The following is a 22557-nucleotide window of genomic DNA, read 5'->3' as shown; positions in this document are numbered from 1 at the left end:
CTATAATTATAGCTAGCTAGCTCTTTCTTCACTGAGCATATAAGATAGCTTCTCCTCGTAACAGAGTCAGCGTAGAGACTATCAGAAAACACCCGAGCCGCGTCTGTTAACAGTCTGAGCAAAGTGGTATTTCTCTCTTTTGATGATTATCACAGCGTGATGGTTTCTGCTAAACAACTTATACCCGAAGACATATTAGCTTGTTTGTTTTCTAATGCTTTATCGCGTTTTGCTATAGCATGTGAAACAGCTGCTTTAATCTCTGCGTTTAATACCGGTGGATCTATCAACTTGGAATTTTCAGGAGTAAATATTGATGTGTCACTTAGAATGTTACCACATGCCATAGATAGATGTATACACGCCAAATTTTATACGCTCAAAGTTGTATATACTACGCTGTGTTGTGATTGCTTTTCTGTACATTTTGTGGTGTAAAATGAAAGTTTTTGCTTGTGAGTAGTAGGCGAACCCGTTAGGGGTACGGCAAAAGCCCACTAGACCAGATCTAAGAAAATTATAATTTCCTAAATTGCCAATTGGATGGAACCCGAGAAATCCCACTTATGAGGCCACAGAACTCACCACTGTGCCATAAATAAGTTGTTGACTTGAATAGCAATTATTAATATTTTTTTATAATACGACACATCGCTACCTAGCCCCAAAATTATCCGTAGCTTGTGTTAAGGGTACTAAGAAAGTGACTGATGAATATTTTTATGAATAATATAAATAAATACTTATAATATACATATAAACACTCAGCCACTGAAAAGCATTTATGTTCATCACACAAATATTTTCCAGTTATGGGAATCGAACGAACGGCCTTGGACTCAGAAAGCAGGGTCGCTGCCCACTAAGCCAATTGGCCGTTTAGATGGATACTAACTTTATTGCAACGAAATAAAAGAAAACTAAGTCAGTACTTATGAGATAGGGTGCAAAAGCGACCCCTGTGCTATCCCTGATTTTAAAAATGTCTGCCAGGCGCGGAAGACATGTCGATGCTTTCGGCGGGCGCGGTTCTGTACCGGGCTGCGCGTGCGCACAACGTGTGTGTAATGCGCGCCGCTTTGGCTGCGGGCGCCGACCCTAACGAGCCCTCCGCAAACAAGCGGACGGCACTGCACGCGGCCGTGTTGAGCGTACGTACACTTTATCCTAATAATCCTTTTAAAATTTCGTTCTCTTACTGTAAGTTTTGACAAAAGTCAAAAGTCATCTTCGATAACTTTTAAATTATATACCCAAGGTTCTTAGTGTTGTTCTTAGAAGTTTGTGTACTTTTAAAATCGGAAGACATGAGCGTACCCAGCTTTTGAGCGGGGGGGATGTTTTCTTGTGTCAACTCTATGAAGATAAAAGACCGACACGCGCATTTTATTTCGGTTTTCATTTTCACGTTGTATATATTTCCAGGGTTCTGTGATGGCGTGTTCGTTTCTTCTTTTGAACGGCAGCAAACTGAACGCCCAAGACGACGACGGCATGACACCGTTGCATCTAGCCACTGAGGCCGGTCACACTGGACAGGTAAACACGCACTGGATGGAAACTTTGAACTCCAAACTCAACTCAATGTATCGATGATCCTGTCGATCCGATGAATCAAATTGCAAAAGCTGGGCTGCTCTTTAATAAAAATTGTTGAACTCCAAAATTTTATGTAACACGTGTTGAGTAATTTCAAATTGGAATATTCCTAAAATGAATTGAAATTGGTTCAGTAGTTTTTGTGTTAAAGAATAACAAACATTCATTTATCCGTCCATCCTTACAAACTTTCGCATTTATAATATTTGTACGATTGGATTTAAAATTATTTGAAAAAAATATAATGGGTCTGATGGAGCGCATAAACAGCCTTACGCGCTCTCGAAAAACAATTGAATTAGACTCAGCTCGATGTGCGGTAATACGGTTTTGAGCTACTAAGAACAAAACCGTATTATGACTTCTACAATATTTATTTATCGTGTAAGGACGCGTTCACATAGAACGTCCGTTTTACATTTCCGTTTAAACGTATTTGTTACTAGCGTATGTAGTTTTATGGGCGAGTTCACACAGAATACAGTACTCCCGATCCAGTAAAAAACACCTATCTGACAAAATAGAAAGAAAGAAAAAAATTTATTTACATTGCGCCACTCATTACAATATTAACGACACCACGTATGTTATGTGTGGCACAACCTAGAAAAAAGGTGCCGGATCAGCATTGTGCTGCATGCGCCAGTGTGAGCATACAGCGCTGATTTTCAGCTGGCACCTTGTACCACGTGACACCACGGAAATGCGTAGCCATCCACTGACCACATTTTAATATTTTATCAATAAGCAGCAATCCGTTTTACAGGTCCGTTTAAACATATATGTTACTAGCGTATGTAGTTTTATGAGCGAGTTCACACAGAATACAGTATTCCAAATCCAGTAAAAAAAACCTAACCGACAAAATAAGCAGCAATCCGTTTTACAGGTCCGTTTAAACGTATATGTTTTAGTGTATGTAGTTGTATGTGCCAGTTCACACACATGACAGTACTCCGGATCCAGTAACGACAGAAATACTGATCCATTTTAATGGATCGAAACCGCGAGATGCATGGCAGTGGCACGGGGGTGCGCGGGGTACGGTGTGCTGAACACAGCCGCCATTTATACATCCATACTCGTAGAAAGTAGACGATACACTGAAGAACGAAAGTACAGTAAAGTCGGATCTGTTAAAATCGGTCCTGTAAATGCTGTGCGAATATTACCACCAGTAGCGATCAGTTAAAATGGATCCTTTAAAATCGGATGTTGAGGGAACGTGCCCTTACATCGTAAATATTTACACAGATTTAAATTTAAATAAAATTAGCTACACCATCCATTAATTAAAAAGAAAGCTATCTACTATTTCAACATCTGATTGCCTTTCATTAGGTATGCTTGCTGCTTCGTTATCGTGCGGACCAAGCCCTCGTGGACAACGATGGACGTACGCCGCTTGACATTGCCGTCGGACATGCTAATGCCGATATTGTTACTCTGTGAGTTGTCAAGACGACTGATTTTAATTTTTATATCATCTATTCATTAATATAGCTGATCATAATATATATTAGTATTTATTATTGTTATCTAAAACTATATTGCCTCTAACGTTCTAAACCAACTATAGTCGTAAAAATGTAATAGGCCCGTTTTGACATTTGTCATCGCGACCTAACTAGTTATGGAACCATAAGACTCGGGACTCGATACTCACGATAAATCAATTCAAGTTTGTATCAGTACTTGATTGATATTATTATGTATTGTAAAGTGTTCGTTCGTTCAAAGTATTCCTTAACTTCACAACCAATACGCGTGACTGGCTGTTGATTATACGTCCACTTTTCAACATGTTGAAACAGAGTTAGTACTATATAACAACAAACACAAAAATCGTGTCAAATCACTATGTTTAAATTAATGTCCAAAATAGAAGAGCCATAGTTAACGTAATAGTAAACAATATATATCAAACTTAAACAAGCGCACAGACAACTTTACAAGATGGAGGAACGAAAAACTGCGCAGTGCGCGCGGGGACGCTTCAGTCATGTGCCGCTTGGTCAGATACATTAACTGAGACTCATTGTTTAGAACCCATTTTGAGAACTAAGCTCATTATTTGCAGTAAAGATAACTACACAATATTTAATTTCGATATTCAGTAAAAAAATGGTTACAGCTCTAGTATAAAAAAAAAAGACTGAGAACGTAACTGTTTTCGGAACGTTTAGCAAGAATTATAAATTGCATGCTACTATAAAGTAAGCGCAAAAAGAATACTCGCGATATATTCTTTCATATTATTTAACGTCCCAAAAAAATTTACGTATTTTTTAAAACACTGTATGTAATTGATTTTTATTTTATTGTTTCTTTCAGTTTCGTTCCAAGTTGCATTCTATGGTCTTGCACAAATGTCAAAACGGGCCTATTACATTTTTACGACTATAGTGTACGCAGTTGGGAAAACAGAAATAAGAAATATATGACGGGCTGGCCCGTGCGCGTAGTAGTACGGCCGTTAGGAGCCGTAATGCGGGGACATGTGTTTTCTATACTTAAAGTGTTAAAGGGCATTTCCATGCTAATTTAGTATGATAATTCTGATAGTTCACAGTAGGGGTTTTCATTTACAAGTTTTATAGACGTCACGTCATCATTTTGGATTTGACGTTTTACTTGTCATTACAAAGCGCTAGACTTTCCAGTTTTAGTTTGTGGAAATAAAAATATGGATACACAAATCTCACTCGTCGTATGTAAATAAAATCACGTTTTTCTTACGTGAATCATATATCATTACATAAATACAATATTTCAGCTTTGTTACTGTCATCATGCCTATTATTAAACAAAGCATAGAGACTTGTTATTATAAACGATTTATATGGCTTCAACTTACTGATGACCGTTTTCTTTACCCAATCCATCCGTAATCTATAGATATATTACTTAGCAACGTTGTTGTGTCAAAAAATATACATACATTTCTTAACAAATAACAACTTTGATAAGCAACTTATCAACAGATTATAGATATGTACGCTCGAAAGTAACAATAGGAAGATCTTCCTCCAAGCGGGTGATCGTGCTCAAGGACCGAGGTCCTAACGTTCATCTTTGGAAGTTGTATATTATAGTCAATTTTTGTGAACACTTCGCTAGCGCGATGCAGGATTTTTGTGGCGCCATCTAGTTTGGTAATGTGTAGACCCCTATAGATAGATTGAATATAGAAGGCGGACGTGAGTCAATGATGCTTTTGTACAGGTTAAGATTAACGAAGCTAAACGAGGAAATGCGGGAGAGCGAGATGTCGTCCAACGACGACACCTACAACGAAGTGTTCCGCGACTACACGCAGCTGGCTCACTCGCACCCCGAGCGCCTCGTACGTGCGAGGCATAACAACAACGAAGGTATCCTTACAATGAGTTAAAACATATCCACCCACAGAATTAAGAAAGAACGCTATGAAAATACAAGCTTAATTTGCTATACTCCGCGAAAAGCAGGAGAATCTGTATGGTGTAGTTAATAATTTCTTCAATCCTCATACTCCACACCAAACAGATCTTCGGCAATGTCCCTTTTCCTGGGATAAAAGCGCTTCGGCCATTTCCTGGGATAAAAAGCAGCCTGTGTATAACCTTAGTTTTTATGCCCATTCCAATTATTAAAATTTCCTCTAAGAAGTAAATGTCTACGTCAAATTGTACGTTCTACCTTATTGTGCTTTTGTATTTGTATCTCTGTAAATTTTCTCTGTGGTGTACAATAACAGTGTATTCATTCATTCATTCATTCACGTCTATTTCAGGTGAACAAACGATTGAATGACGTATGGAGAAAAAGTTTCGGCGCCTGCAAATGTGGTGGCGAGACGAATGATGAAGTTTGATGATGGTCAACTCTGTTGTGGTGATGTAATGTTTATTCATCATCGAGTGCTTATTGTTCTTCCATTTGCCCATCATTTAATGAATTTATATTAATCATTGCTACCTTCGATCAATAATATATTAGGCTAACTGTACCCATAAGTTTATTTTAAAAGGAATTACTTATAGATCACATTTGGTACCCGACCTACCGCATCGCATCGCACGCCCGCGTTGTTACTTCGGTTTGCTTGGAGTTTTTCTGACTTTTAACTTTTGCTCGGCACTTAAGGATCTTAGCAGATGTTACAAAGCTATTGGCAATGAACCTTATTGCCTTTGTCATAATTTTAGCTTTTTCCTTTTTTACGTAATTACCAACCAAATGCAAGAAAGGTTCAAACCGGACTTTTAATTCCAGAAGCAGGCGTTACACATTTGGTCCCCGACCAACTTAAGTAAATGAAGTGACGCCTGCTTCTATCCAATATGGGTACTGGATAGAAGCACTGGATGGTCGTTATTTAATTTGCTGAACTGAACGTTGAGAATCTGTACGGTGAGACGTTACTTAGCGGAATTCTGTAGTATGCCGTCAGAATAATATGATGAATCGCAATAATATGATAGATCATTCTATACATACTAATACTTTATTTTTTTTTATTTTTTGTGCGAGTGTTTAAGCACTCCTTTGCGCACAAATCAATAAAGTATCACTGTGTTCATAAGGAGATTCCTGCTGTATACATTTTTCTATATGAAATAATTAAATTATTACTATTATTACATTAAAAAAGTGTATCTGTTTGTTTTTAAATCCTGTGCAAAATCTTGATGCAATTCTATTATAAGAAGTATCCCCTGTCTGTAATATACAAGCTATCCCTGTGCGTAATTTCATCGAAATTGGTTCAACCATTCTGCTAAACATACTCGTAGGTAACAATCATAAAAAGACACCTTCGCATCAAAAAAAAAATATAGTTTTTTTTTTTTTTTTAATTAGATACGTTGATGTGATTTAACGGAAAACACTTTTTCACTGTAAAGTCCACGTCTTCTTATTATGCTCCGGTGTCAGAGCGAAACTTGCGTAGAGAGTACATATTGGAAGATCTGTTTTATAGGCCACATAAAGATTGAAAGAAATATAAATTGCGCCGTACTGATTTTCATTTTATTATATATATAGCAAATTAAGCTTTAATCCACGAAAACCAAAACTAAAAATAACTTCCTGATACGTGTTGTATTTGAAGGTATATTATTGATCGAAGATTGCCACATGATATTTTTTACATTTAAAATTACAATAACGCGATATTAAATAGGTGGCAGAATTATTAGTAGAATTAAAATAAATAAAAAAAAAACACTGCTTCTTCTCGGAATATTTTAAATAACGAATTTCGTATTACATATATTAAACTAGGCGTAGGTAATGTTATAAATATTATTAAATGTTCAACTTAAAAGTTGTGTAGGTTATAAAGTCCTATTTGAAAATTTACTGTGAAATTGATCTCTTTAAAACAAGTTTTCGAGGCTTCATATAATCAAAATTAATTTAATAAAAGCTGCCAAATTCCTTATAATAAAGACTTAATAACCATATCTTCCAACACAAATTAATATAACAACCTGGGGTCTGATATTGTAAAAATTGACAGCAAATCGCCTTTATTTGTGTCCTATGAAAAATCGCGACCTCCTGTCAAAACATTTACTAAATCAGCCCCCCTAAATAGTAATATTGTTTATAATTTTTAAGCCATATTGTAAGCCGTGATGTGATGTGCTTTTATATAATATTTAAACCAAAGATTATAGAAATATATATATACATATATGTATGAGTACAGGATTAGCTTAGTAACCAGTATAAAGCTGCCTTTGCATTGGAGATACGTGCGAATACATAGGCAGAGATGTGTGTGGAACCCAGATAAAGGAGTGCTGCTTTAATTTCAATACCTTAGCCCAAGGAGATCACATATGAGGTTTTTACAAGGCGTTAATTTCTATTTGCATAAAAAATTGATGCACGAAATAAAAGTTATTGAAAAAATTAACTTCTTAGTAGGCGGTTACCCTCTAACACACATGTTATTATTAGTTAGCGACTATGTCCGTTTTATTCCTTCCTTCAATGAGGAGTATAATGTTTTTTGATGTCTGAGTATACTCAACTATTTCGTTACCAATCATAGACTTGCTCGAAATTCTTACGCGAGCCATTAACCCTACGGGTAACATACGATATGTTACTTTCACCACATACGTTTTTATGATTTGGGATATAGCTGCTCTTAAGAACTCTACGGTTCCTTCGGACAGTTCCGGGATGACTCATTTTATATCGTTTCAGTAATCATATTTAACGCTCTACTAATTAGTAAAATGGGGCCAGGTGGGGTAAACCGAACATATTTTACTCTAAAACAATTAAATTACATTATATGACGAGTTAGAAAAAAAATTGATTAGAAGGGCCATGGCTTAGCTATGAAAATGAAGCAGTTCTATTGGCTCCACAAACATTCCTTTCTACTTATCCGCAAATCTTTGGTGCAAAAAGCAGACTTAAGTTGAGGGTATATGTATTTTACCTTTATATAATGGAATAAAATCTTTTAAACCAATTTTAAAACCCTTACCATATGTTCCATTTTTATTTACCTTAATAGATTCTACGTTTACATTCCTGTGTTCACTCGACCATGTTACTTGGAATATTCCCATAAAATTAGATAATGTTACTTAGTAATATTTACGTGAACAGACGGAGCATTTTAAGTATTCCCAACTTGTATTATAGTCAGGTTAATTTAGACCAAAAAATGGGAGTGAAGGTGCATAAAGTCCCAACAAGCTTAAAATCAGTAAAATTGTTCACAACAAAATTTTGGTCTAAAGGTAAAATTTTTGACTTGAATATAATTTATTATTATGCTTTGAACAATTTTACTGATTTTCAGCTTGTTGGGACCTTATGCACCTTCGAATGTCTGAATTTACCGGACTATTATTTTTGTGCCGTCCTTGATTAATCGAGAAGTAAAATATGCTACTTAATACAGTAGGTAATTTTCGTGATTTCATCAAAAAGTTTATCTAAAAGAGCAATTTCAAAGAATTATCTCTAATTTTTTAATTATTGAAATAAGTGTGATAAATTGAAATTACCACACTTATATAATACATACAACATAGACATAGTGTAATGTCAATTACTATCACATAATTTACGTCCACGTAACGAGCAAGTGTGAAAGTTTGAAGTGTGAGATAATGATAATGGACTAATGGACAAAATGCTATATAAATCTCAAAATCATTCCAATTAAATCTCATTTACAACGACAAAAAATTCCTAAATTGTGTATTTAAAAATATTACCTAATTGAATCTCATTGTAATGTAGTGTCTTAATATTTTTTTTATTTATATGTTATAAGCGTTTTTATTGTAAATATGTTTTGCCTTATTTTCCGCTTGCCAATTATTGTCAATGTGCATTGTTTACACCAATTTTATAAAGCGAATACTTATTTTATTCAATTAATTTTCACTTCGAGTAATGGGTTTCTCTGAAGGGTTCTATCTTGCACGCTGAAACGAACTAAAATCTATCATAATAACCCTCAAATTTAATACCAATATTGGTATACTTACAAAATGTCAAAGTCAAAGTCAAAAATATCTTTATTCAAGTAGGCCCACAGGTGGCACTTTTGATGCGTACATAAGAATTACACGGTAGTGAGATGATGGCGATAACCACATTCGTAAACATAAAACTAAAGCTACGAGGGTTCCAAACGCGTCCCGGTCTAAGAAGAAGCCCACAAGAAACTTAGCCGGGTGTTTTTTTTTTTTTTTTTGTTATCGCCATCTCACAATGTCATTTTAAATTATTAGAAGAGCAACCTGGTTAGAGCAATAATTTACACCCAAGCTTTTTTATCGTTTACGTAGTCCTTTATACTATAATAGGACTTTTCTATAAGCTTACGTTTAATACAAACTTTGAACTTTTTAAGAGACATCTCCAAGATGTCAATTGGTAGTTTATTGTAAAATTGTATGCAATTTCCTTTAAACGAATTATGAATTTTATGTAACCTAGTATATTGCACTGTAAGTTTATTCTTACTTCTAATGTTTAAATTATTGCAGTCACATTTTTTCTTCTTTTCTTCAAATGTGTTAAACACTCCTTTAAAACATAAGCCTAAACATTCCTACTGTTTGCGGAAAGTACCAGAACATTTGTGATTGTCTTATGAATGTGTTTAAAAAAATAAATACTGTGTTTTATTGAATTAATAATAATTAATATTAGTTTAATTACGAAGCTAAAACAGGAACTGGTGCAGTAAATTTCTGGCTAACATAATATCTTGCACACCGAAATGAGGGAAAATCTATTATAGCACCCAATATCTGTACATAGACAAGGTAATTTTAAAAGGCCCGTAGTGGTCAAGAAATCCCTACGATTTGTACTTTTAACTAACAATGATAAGTTAAACGTACGGTAATGAATGATTTTCTTTCTTGTTGGGGCGCAATATCGCGCCAATATTCCCCTTATTCATATTTATGTAAAATTGTTTTCGATGAATTTATTACTTAGATGTTATTTTAAGGGCCTTTTTCCAACGACCAACTGAGGAATAAATTGAATGGTTTGACTGCAATAGAGAAATGTAAAGAAGAGAGTTGCCAAAATTAAGCCTTAGTTAGGTTATCTAACTATTTTAAAAAATAGCCCTAATTACATAATACTAATGTGATGTTATAGAGATTGTTGTTATAAAATTATTGAATTGTGTCAGTAGTTTAACTTAAATGCCCAAGTGTCCGTTCACACGACCGGCTCGGACCGGAGAGCAGATTTTGATAGCGATTAAAATAGAGTGTTGGATAGTTGAAATAAGGTCTATTTTTACATATCACCTGTTTTGTTATTGAGAATGCCGAAGAGCAAACCTTACGCGGTTAGTGTGAAAAAATAAAAGGAGCCGACCGGCTACGAATGATTTTTGATGATGCGCTCTTCCGCTCTCGCGCAGCCGAACAGCTTCGTTTGCGTACTCTTTCGCGCTCCAGCGGGTCTATGTGAAAGAAAACTTGGTCGCTCCGGCCAGTTCCAACCGTACGCGCGCCGGAGGTCTGTGTTAAAAGAAGAGTACCGTCCGATTCTGTCCGAGCCGGTCTGTATGAACGGACACTTAGATTCATGTCGTATTATGACTATTTATATATATATATATAAACAAACGTTATGTCCGTTAAGCCTTGTTGATAAAATCTGTTAGTTTATCAATCATGGTTGATATTAATAGACTAGAAAAAAATCCACGATATTAATATCAATAGTCGTTGTTGAAAGATTTTAGTGCCATCGAGGGAATTGTGGTACTGAAATTGCGGAACCAGTGCTAGCTAGGGTTGTAACGAATTCCACACCATCTCTGTTTTAACTAGTGAGCGAAATAAACGTTCCATTCGGTTTATAATGTAGACTTTAAAAATATAATGTAGTCTGTATCTCATAGCTTAAATAGCTCAACGTATTTGAGTGAACTGATATTGGAAATGTAAAAATGCTGCCTGCTGTGTGTACCAACTTTCTCGATTGCAGCTTGCTTATAATTAACGTAAAAGAGAGTAAGAGAGAATATTAGTCAAGTTTAAAAAAAAAATCCTTAATAAATTATCTGATGAACATAGACGTGCTGCCAAGCGTTTGAGGGTTCTGGTACGATGTCGCATACAAACAGAGATTAGGGGTTCCGTTCCACCCCAAATATGTTAGCCCCAGTTAATATCTTAGCACCAGACAAGGGCTAACTTGTAGAGAAGTAAAAAATAAGGATGGGAGACCCACTTTACGGGCAGGCCACGAGACGCGCGACGCGACCAGTGAAGCGTCTATTGACAAATGTATGGAAATATGCCACGCCGTAGCGGCCAACGGTGACGCGGCTAACGATACATTTATCGATAGCGATTTGTCCCGTGGCCATCACGTTAAAATACCAAACCGTTATTCTTCAGTGTTAAAAAATAACATATTTAGGTCTAGCTGTTTATGTGAATCCCCTCAAAAGTTAATTTTAAAGTAACTATACGTGTTATAAAAGTAAATTCAATCGCACAATTTTCACCCGCTATAATATTTTGTTACAACCCTAGTTCTAATGTATCTATAAAAATATTGTTAAAAATCGTGTCTTGCTTATATTATACAATACTCCTGTTATGATGTTTGTGTATATTAATCATTATTACTAAGTTGTATTTTCAATAAAGTGTTTAAAATTATATACACTTATATTTATTTTTTAATTACAGATTTCCTTTAATTCCCCATCAAAGTATCAGCCAGTCAGTATGTAGTTTGTCAGTCGATTAAAGCTCAAGAATGTACTTTAAGTTTATTAATAAATTAGTTTATATAAGAAATTATTCTGTTAGTTATCATATGACAAAAAAATAGGTCCGAGAAAAAAAAAACAAATTAATGCTTAGTTTTATTTAAAAAAAGAGAAATGAATACTTAAGATACCCTACACCGAAAATGACAGGTAAATAAGAAAAGAAAATTTATTTTCATTGGTGAAGCTGCTGCTAAAATACATTAATACAATTTATAATGCCAATTTATTGCAGTAAATAGTTCTGATGAAAATTATGCAATTTCCATGAATTCATTTATAATTTAATCAACTATTAGATATTAACAATAAATTCGATTGAAAATTTTAGATTGCAATGATTAAATTGAGTTTATTAAGAAATATTATAAATTAATTTGTTTAAAAAGGCAAACAAGTTGGGGAATAATATGAAATCCAATGAAAATTAAAATAGAACAAAATAAAGAGTTGAGCCGTCAGAGCCTGTTGATTTTGGACCATTTCAACAAAAGTATGTCCAGCATACTTCAGTATTGAACCATTTAATTCGATCAACTAATGTCGCTGCTGTTTACTTTTCTACTTTGAAAATAGTAAAGTAAACATTCCTTTGCTAATTGGCGGACGACCCAAATATGAGACGTATATTGTTACAACGTTTATAAGTAATTGTAAAAAATATTTTTAAATGTAAAAAAACCATGGCGTTATACCTTATCGTAAGTATTTAGATATAACAAACTGATAGGTATAATATACCTATTTTTTAGTAGCCCTCATAGAATTATGAAACAGCTCCTAAGTCGTGCTCTTCAAAATGTAATACATTATCAGAGATAATTATCAAAAACTAGATTTAATGAACCTATAAAATGTCCATACATTTTGGCTTATACATAAATTATACGGAAAATATCTGTGAACACAAGTAAAGTGTATAATGGACACTTGACTTGTCAAATTCGCAATACTTAAAGATACTTTCAAAGTTTAGTTCACGCCAAAGTTAGACCAAAAGGAAGAGTTGTTGAAAGCAGAGGTGGCCGACGGGGACTGGGCCGGGGTGGAGGGCGCCGAGTACCCGGTTCTGCCGTTCTCGCCCAGTATGAATGAGTTGGACGATAAGCGACGTCGCAGCAGAGAACCCTGGCGATCCATGCCTGAAAATCATAGACATATACGTTTTTCTTATGGTTCGTTCAAAATGGTTAAAAAAGGAACGGCGTGATGTCCTGACGCTCAACACCAACTCTATTCAAATTAAAGCAGAAAGGTGTGTTGTTATAAAAACTGAAAATGGTCCAAGAGTGAAAAACGCCACCCACCCACCCGTATACTTCTACCCCACCTAGAACGCTTACCACTCGATGGCAACGCATTGTGAACTCGTCGATCATGTACTGGGATAGAATGGACAAGCGGGTACCGAATTGTCCTAATTAGGACCACACAGAATTTAACCTCTGCATCCTTCGTCGGCCAAGAAGAAGTCCCCTACTTCTAGTACATCTGGGCGTGGGTTTTAATCTCACTCACGGGGGCGTAAGCCCTTGTTTAATGACAAAAACTTCGTAGAATGTTACAAAACGTCACCATGAATCAAGGTCAGAGCCTCCCAGAAGGCGCCCTTGGCGCGAAGGCGTTGACGACGCACCTTCTGCTTCCGATAGAGCCTTAAAGCAAACTCCTGCCAGGTCGTCATGGGCAGAAGGCAAAATTTTTATCTCCCAATTATATCTTCAGACAGGTGATTACTTATGCACATAACAATACACGATCCTACTCGCGTTTAAAATTACACAATTTGGATGTTACTTCCACTCGTGCGCCCATTCTCGGAGAGTGGGTAAAACCTAGAGAAGATAAACATTTTATCCTTTCCCCGTGTGGAAAATGTCACCTGCCCATGCTAGCGCCCCAACTTGCTGGTGACACCGTAACAACTTTTTATGATTATCAGCGAGACTTACCATTCTCATTGGCCGGGCAGTACTTGATTGTGTGCGCGCGGTCTCCGGTAGCTCCACAGCGAGGGCAGCGGAAGGCTCGCAGCACGGGACACTGCACGCGTCCGCGCCAGTCTTTGAGCGCGTGCGACGAGTAATTCTCTTCGTTCTCGCCATTATTCTTACAGAATGCGCACTCCTAACATGAAATAAGTTTATAAAGTTGGAAACTTCTTGTCCCTTACCTTTGAAATACTAGATATTCATAATCACCTCATAGGAGAGCGTAGACCCAGCACGCTAGCTTTAATGGGGGTTGGTGGGCTTTATCGACTATGACCGAAAGTGAGTGATAATAACCGGGACAGACGCCTTAATGCCATAATTATGTCACCGTACATATTACATTTTTACATGCTAACAACTAGACCAATGAGGCAATAGGCAATATGCAAAGTTAACCGAATTATGAAATACTGTGTGTATAAGTTTAGATATTGCATAAGAAATCACCCTAAAAAAATATTAAATCGAAAAAAGCATATTTATTTTTCATACAAACTAATTGAAAGTGTTTACTTATGACAACTCTATCAAAGATAAAATACCGACACGTTCATAGTACCTACGCTACGTGACGCGTACTTACAAAGTGACTTGATTACTATATGATGTTAGGGATGTATTTGATTTCTTTTATTAAAAACTACGGCAGTGATTTAGTCAAAAACTAGTGTTTCGGTTTCACAGATAGGTAAGTTTCAGAGACAGTATATAATGTACCTCTAAAGCCTGTGAAGTACTATTTTCGTTTTCATTTACACGTTGTATATAAAGGTAAATTGAAAATTTCAAGATTTCATACGTACATGCGGTAGTGCCCTCTGCATCCGCTTCTCAGTGCGTATTCTGGCAACTTCCTGCAGAAACTCAAAGAGCAAGCTTGGGCGGATGGACTGTAGCACCGACAGTTGCTCACGAGTCAGCATTGACGCGTAGGTGTTGGCTGAAGACAACGCTTTAAAGGAATGAAGTTGATACATTTTAGTTTACCATTGGAGCAGCGTAGGACTTATCTCTAAGTCCATAATAGTGAGGACAGAGAGAAAAAAGGACGCCAATTTTTTTCCAAAGATAATTAATTATGTGCAGTTATGTTGACAGTTGACACTGACGTTGAACCAGTTTCTCAATTTATTGTTTTGCAATCTCAAGCTCGAGGCTTTGATCTTCATTGCAACAGCTGGTCAATTATCATAATATTACCGATATATTTCTTTCGGTTTTCTTTTTAAATATACCTCCCCGGTGATAGGCTTGACTGCAGCCTGACGATGATGAAACAGTCATCTTGAAAGTAAATATTTATTGTACACCAAACATATCAAAGTAATCAAACGAGAAATAACATAGGAAGTAGGTATTACACAAGAGTATAAGCGGGTATTATTGCTTAAAAGTGATATGTACCAGGCAACCTAGCAGAAGTGGTATGTCTGGTGGAAGGCTTCTACCGTGGCTAGTTACCAACTTACCGACAAAAACGTGTCGCCAAGCTATTAAGTCGCTTAAAGCAATTAAGAGGTATAGGTAATATAACTACCATATATGATATACCCTTTACAATCTTAGACTGCATCAACAGTTACGGTGTAGTGAAAACAGAAGGACAAGCTGCACTTGCCTAGGAAGATGCCTATTTACTCTCAATCTGAAGGAACCGAAGCCTGCAAAGCTGTTTTTTCAGAAAAATCAATTAATAAATAAATTTACTACGACACGCAATGTAGCCCAAAAGTAAGCGTAGCTTGTGTTATGGTTACTAAGATGACTCATGAATATTTTTATGAATAACATACATAAATAATATAAATTTTCTTCACACAAACATTTTCCAGTTCTGGGAATCGAACCACAGCCTTGGACTCTGAAAGCAGGGTCGCCGCCCACTGATACAAGCGGCCGGCGTATGTTTATGGGCGGCTATAATAATCACATCGCATCTGGAGATCAGGGGAGTGTTGATAGGCAAGTGGTGTCTTCGGCTTCAATTTCGGAGGGCAGAGTTCGAATACCAGCTTCTCTGACTTTTCTAACTTGATTGAACGGAAAGGAATCGTGAGGAAACCTGCATGCCTAGTATCGTTCTGTGGAGTCCACCAATCCACACTCTGTCTGCGTGGTGTGCTACGGCCTAAGCCCTTCTCAGTGTGGGGAGGAGACCCTTTAGTGGGTTATGGGTTTATATGATGATTATGATGATCAAGGTCAATATTTTTCATTTCAGAGTTCGGACATTAGCGCGCTTAAAAAAAAAATATCAACTCTTTACCTGTTGTTTACAAATGGTAGATAGTTAATTTTGTGAAAAACCACTTACTTTTGAGGAAAAATTCGAAGTTGTCAAACATCTCGTTATTCTTTGGAGTGGAATTTTCAGACCAAATATTCCCAGGCGCCGATGCAACAGACTCGGATCTAGAACCTAATAAAATTAAAAAGTTGATTTATTTCCCAACAAAGTCGTAAATTTTACTGGGGACAAGTTATCTACGCGAGGTGGAAGTTTTGCAAAACACAGAAATACAATGAGTGAGTGTTTGGATCAAAGCCAACATTTTAGAGAATAATAAAAGCTCGCACTCGATACCTACAAACTTACCAAAACAACGTTTATAGGTGCATTAAAAAATTAAATACTTTATTCTAAATACTCATTAGTAAACAGCCTCGTTGGTGTAGTGGTTAGAGTGCACAACTACAGAGTATACAGATCACGCGGATTTGACACATCAGTTTACCTAATTCCAGAGTCGGTTCAAAAAATATTTCCAGATTATCCGTACTTACTTCATGCTTATAGCAAGCTAAGCAGTAATTCCAAGTTATAAATATACTACGACAATACACACATCTAGCCCCAAAGTAAGCGTAGCTTGTGTTATGGGTACTAAGATGACTGATCAATATTTTAATGAATAATATACATAAATACTTATAATTCACCCAGACACTGAAAACATTCATGTTCATTACACAAACATTTTCCAGTTGTGGGAATCGAACCCACTTAAATGGACTCTGAAAGCAGGGTCGCTGCCCACTGCGCCATTCGGCCGTCAAATTATTATTTTTTATTTATTTAATTCCAAGTTACAACTACTAAGATAATATGTAGGTATCAACCCACATTGGGAAAACAGTGTGGAGAGAAGACCTATGAACAGCCTAAATGGGCTTTTCAAATAGGATTCCTGTAGGCCTATCACAGGCACCTTTTAAGCGTTCATACATATATGTTTACATAATTGTGTAATGGTGAGAGCTTCGTTCGACAACTTAAAGCTAAAGCTACGAGGGTTCCAAACGCTCCCTGGTCTAAGAAGAGCCGACAACAAACTTAGGCGGGCATTTTTTTGTTATCACCATGTAAGTCAATTAATATTTAGCTATTAAGTTAGAGAAATTCAAACCCAAGCTTTTATATTGTTTAATTAATGCTTAATATAAAAGATAAAAATAAACAAACTCAAAAGCTTTATAATATTAAAACAATGCTGCCTATGAAGTGTTACTTTTAAATGGATAAATAACCCGCGACTATTTTCGGTTTTTTGCCTTTGGAGCCGTAATTTTTTAAAATAGGATATTTTATATCCCGGTAAAAATTACGGTCCGTCTTCAGGATTTGAGCTATCTCCTTAAAAAAATCATTTTGCTATACCTAGGAACATATACATAACAATATTTTATTTACACCCCTAGTGAACGCGCAGTCCCCCGGTGTTTAGGTACAAAATGAATTTTTGCGTGAGTAAGAGTTAGGTGTATTATTGTTAGTAATATCTGCATCTACATACCCATGAAAAAGTTGTGATTACTCTGTTCCGCTGGATCTTCGAAAAGTGAATCAGAGCTGTTGATGCGTAGATTCATCAGTACTTCATCAATATCAGAGCTAGACGGCGCTACAAAAGAAAGCAGTATTTACCTACGTTAATCTAATTTTACACGACTTCATCCGTAGGTACATCATGTTCAAGCCGGCGATTTGACAAGGTTTATTTATTAATTTATTTATACATATAAAAACAAGGTTAACTATGTAAGTACCACAAATATTTGGAGTATTGACATAAAGTTGACGTTCGGATTTTTGTATCACTAGCACATATTTATTGTTGTCAACAAATATGTCGCACGAATTTATAGCTACCGGCAGTGAGAGAAAAGAGCTTGTGTTCGAACTGCCAACCCACCTGCGTACGAAATTCGACGTAAACATACATTTCTGCCATGTCATTGTCACACAGTTATGTTGTCGGATATTCTTTACGAGGGTGATCCGCAAAAAATTGGTTTAACTTTCCTTCCAATATTTTGCCCACCTGTGTTGCTGGTATAATGGTTACAGTGGCGTGCATAGAGGGTATGCAAAGGGAATGCAGATGATATAAAATGAAGAATATCTCCAGTAAGAGTTAAAAAAAAACTTAATAATAGGCATTGTAAGAGTTATAAAAAGCCTACCCTTAAGCCTTATTTATAACTCGTATTGGAGATTTTGTTAGTTTTATATGATCTGCATACCCTCTATGCACGCAATTAACTACGAATGAAGAAGTTATGGGTTCGATTTCCGGGTCAGAAAGGGATTGGATGTTTCTGTTGAGAATATCAGCCCGGAGATATGAAATTGTTGGTATCTCCCCCGTGCCAGCTATCGTCACTAATATGTGATAATAATCATTAAAGCCGACCAAACCCACATCCGAACAGAGTGGGTGTCATTGACAGATATAGACTCTCTTCTAATGTACCCTTGACTGCAATCTCGTCTGTTAGAGGGTGAGATGACACAGTCTTAAGATGCGTTAGCGGTATGGCAGTTACTACCCATACCTCTAAGCAGTTGCTACGCGACATCGTACTGGAACCCTAAATCGCTTGGTGGCACGTCTTCATCGGCAGAATGGTATCTAGCAATGGCCCATGAGTAAGAGCCTCCTGCCCGACATGACCAGAGAAGAATTACCAGACCAGAAGTAAAAAAATCTCTAATAGCCCCTGAACCTGCCCGCCAGGGAGGTTGTGAGAATAAACATGAATCCCGCCAACCGAAACTTGAAAACCGTGGTGGACTTAACCTCTATGACCCTCTAGAAGACTTAATGCCCGGTTGTGGTACATTCAAGCTAAAGATAACCTTTCCAAGCACTAATAATACAAAAATAGCTGACCAATGTCGCCCGCTCGGGGCTCCTGCGGATTCACCATGGAAATGAGATCTTCAGTAATTCGGCTCTGGAACGGCGGCGCTAACGGAGAAAACACGCTCCCTTGACCGATGCCGGAGTTTCTATTGTCTGATGGTGCAAAACTCTCCTGTTGATAAGTTTAAAACATCTTTAAAAGTTGTCCGTCTTATCCCATCCGTGCTTAGTTACTCCGACCAATAAAAACTAAAAGTAAAACTAAATTAAAAAAACAGCTTATAAGCCATCTAAATAAACGGGATAAAAAACGCAAACTGGTGGACCCAGTCCCGAACGCATCCAAATATGGATACAAATAAACTGTTTAGCTTTAAATATCTAAAAATATAATACTCTGATCATTTTTTTTTTAATAAAATTAATGCCTGCTTTATGTTTAAGCAAGTATATATTAAATTCATTTTAAAAGTACATTATTATATTATAAACTATTGTTTTACTACAGCAAATTTCAAATTCAAATTCAAAATTTCTTTATTCATGTAGGCCTATCACAGGCACTTATGAAGCGTTCATACATATTTCTTTACATAATTGTAACGGGATGGTGATAACTTCGTTCGCCAACTTAAATCTAAAGCTACGAAGGTTCAAAACGCGCCCTGGTCTTAGAAGAGCCCACAACAAACTTAAAAATTTTATTAATTTTTTTGTTATCACCATCTTCCAGTAAATTTATATTAAGGTATGAAGCTAGAGCAATTCACACCCAAGCTTTTTTAAACGATTTAAATAATCCTTAATATTATAATAGGATAGAGAATGAGAGCATTACTAGAACGTTAAATTTTTTTAGGAAGTAAATGAGAAACTTAACTTCTTAAGTCGGCAAACTATTGTCAGATAGGGCCACATTATGTATAAACCAAGTACTAAAATCGGCAAACCCTTCAGACTAAGTACATCGTTCTATTTCCTTAATCCGGCACCCTCGTATTTTCTTAAGATATGAAAAATAACCGAGATGGCATGCAGCAGGAAAAGTTTTTTTTGCTTACCGAATTTAGCAAAGTAGCAATTTTGAAAGAGTCACGCCAGCAATAAATAATAATTAATCCAATCCTAACGTTCAGATTTTAGTAGTGCTATTCTCACTCTGTCCAGTAGAAAGTGCTTTTTAAATAACCCTTAAATGTGTTGAATGGTTCTTAGATTTTGGTTAAAAATTGTAGGCGGACCAATTTACGGTAAACCGCTAGTTTCAAATAACATATCTACTAAAACATTTTCTTAAAAGTCCATTGCCACCCTTAAAACGCAGAAATTATTTATTCGCAAGTAGGTTACGTAGGCGAAGACAAACTATGAGTAAAGTTGGTAGGTAGCGACAAAATGGCTGCCGTTGTTCTGTTGCTACAAAACTACCAAATAAACAAGCACACATTAATTAGCTTTTTAATATTAGTAGGGATTGACTAAAATGTAGGTATTTGTAAATAACTTACAGTAGCCGCTGTATTTGTTGCTTGACTATCACTTGCCGTCGTAAATATGGACTTTCCTTCATCCATATTATTAAAATTAAATTGATAGGTTTCCATACTTTTTAATGAAATTAAAAAACTTAATATTTTGCCCGACGTGTTCCGCCCAACTTCACTCAAAAGCAAAAGAACGTTCTAGTGCGCGGGGCTCTATTTATACAACAATGTAAAGCTACACACAAACACACATATAGCCACGACCACACAAAGTAGATCTGCTAATGAATCGTGTCTTGAAAGGAGCATTACGAAAACTACCCCCAAAATATAATATTTTTGCAAGAACGCGTATTTCCATAATAGCATTTCGATTACATTTTAACGACATTCCAGGCGCAGTGATGAGCTGTGGTCTCATGAGTTCTCGTTCTCGGGTTTGATTAAATTTCCCTGGTATGGTCTTCGGGTAGATACCAGCCTACTGACAAAACCGTGCCGTCAAGCGATATAGCGTTCCGCTATGAAAACGCATATAAGCTGAGAGGTATGGATTTAATATACCCCTAAACTGGTTAGCCCGCTACCATATTAGACGGCATCATCACTTACCAGTGGATAAGACTGCAGACTAATACTAAATTGTAGTGGTAATAAACAAGAAACCAGGAAACGACCCAGGTCTTGCACGAATTGGCACTTGCTCGCCTGAGCGAGTCAACACTATACACCTAGCGGACCCTCGCGACTTCGTCCGCGTATGAGTCAATCGAAAAGCTAGAATAGATCTGATGCTTACATCATAATCATCGTGGCTAGCTGTACCTACTATTATTTTACATTGTATACTTAATTAGTAAATTGTCATTATTTTAGTTGATACAAACATATATCCATCCATACATCCGTCTTCACAAACTTTCGCTTTTATAATATTAGTAGGTTGGTACGAAATTATTCGATCGTTGTCGATGCCTTGCGACTTGCTGTTGTGAAGAGATTAGGCCTTTATCTCCTAGTTGTTATATTATAGGGATTTCCTAGTTTAGGGGTCAGGATTCCAAAGATTTATTGTACTGTTTTTCATATAAATATTTTCTATTTTTTTTCCGACAATATTTATTAGATCCTAAGTAAAATAAGACATGCTTGATAGTACACACTGTCAAAAAAAAAAGGATTATTAAAATCGGTTCAAATTAAACGGAGCTATGAAGAAATTTGATAAAAAATTTCATTCCATTTCACGTGATGCCCGGACAGACAGACAGACAGAAAAATATTAAATTAAATTCTGTTTTGGACTCGGTATCGATTATATATAATCCCCCGGTCAAAATGTATTAAATGTACGGAAATCTTCCAGTTACAGTTTTAGAATAATAATATGGAAACATTCCGGATGGCATGCGATTTAGGTAAATAGACATACTTACACGAAAAAGGCATCGCCTGTGTAGGATTTCCGAATGACGGATGCCCTGGGTGTGGGTCGTCCCGTTACAAAATTGGCCTCGGTTTTTACTAATATCACAAACTAATAGTAGTAGTGAAACGCTAATAAAGCCCCGTCAACCCGCTACGATACGTTCCAAAACAGGACGCCTGTGCCCAGCTACGGAACAGTAATAAGGCGGATGTTGAAAAAATAAATAGTTCTTTCACGATTCGTACTTCGAAAATACGCATCATTGTATAATATAACATTGTACAATTCGCGTTTTGTTACAAAAAAAAGTTAACTACCCTCAATATTCTATTAATGGAAAATTACTGGCCTAGTTTCTTGTTTAGGTATGCACCGAAGTTTTATATCAAATAGGAATAATAAATAATAATGCATTTAACTTACCTGAAGAGGTGATAGTTTAGTGAGGTACGGCTTTGGTTTCCCTTTCACCTCTAACTTTTGGGAGTTATGTACGCTTTTAATCAAGGCTATCACCCACACATAAGGAATAATATATACCCACAATAATAAAAAATATAATATATACCCATATGGTACCCTATATGCCTTTGTAACAGCAATTATGGTAGGATGACTA

General features: G+C 36.3%; 2 protein-coding genes across 2 annotated transcripts in view; one reads left to right on the top strand and one right to left on the bottom strand.

Annotated features, from left to right (window-relative positions):
• Positions 1-9139, top strand: part of LOC120628821 (arf-GAP with coiled-coil, ANK repeat and PH domain-containing protein 2) — a 30550-nt gene extending 21411 nt beyond the window's left edge. Inside the window, exons 16-20 of the mRNA XM_039897444.1 lie at positions 994-1151; positions 1426-1539; positions 2941-3047; positions 4825-4973; positions 5375-9139. Coding sequence (XP_039753378.1) covers positions 994-1151; positions 1426-1539; positions 2941-3047; positions 4825-4973; positions 5375-5394 — 548 coding nt within the window. The 3' untranslated portion in view covers positions 5395-9139. The remainder of the gene's footprint in view (positions 1-993; positions 1152-1425; positions 1540-2940; positions 3048-4824; positions 4974-5374) is intronic.
• Positions 9140-11967: 2828 nt separating this feature from the next.
• LOC120628819 lies at positions 11968-20741 on the bottom strand. The gene is made up of 7 exons (XM_039897443.1): positions 20534-20741; positions 19053-19197; positions 17673-17780; positions 16193-16297; positions 14682-14830; positions 13837-14011; positions 11968-13026 (listed from the first exon to the last, which is right to left on the bottom strand). Exons 1-7 carry the CDS (start codon positions 20627-20629, stop codon positions 12857-12859), a joined length of 948 nt encoding a protein of 315 aa, XP_039753377.1. The 5' UTR covers positions 20630-20741; the 3' UTR covers positions 11968-12856.
• Between the last annotated feature and the right edge of the window lie 1816 nt (positions 20742-22557).

This window comes from Pararge aegeria, chromosome 13, assembly GCF_905163445.1.
Source record: "Pararge aegeria chromosome 13, ilParAegt1.1, whole genome shotgun sequence".
Lineage (NCBI taxonomy): Eukaryota > Metazoa > Arthropoda > Insecta > Lepidoptera > Nymphalidae > Pararge > Pararge aegeria.
Note: the sequence above shows the minus strand (reverse complement) of the source record. Positions and strands in the feature narration are given on the sequence as shown.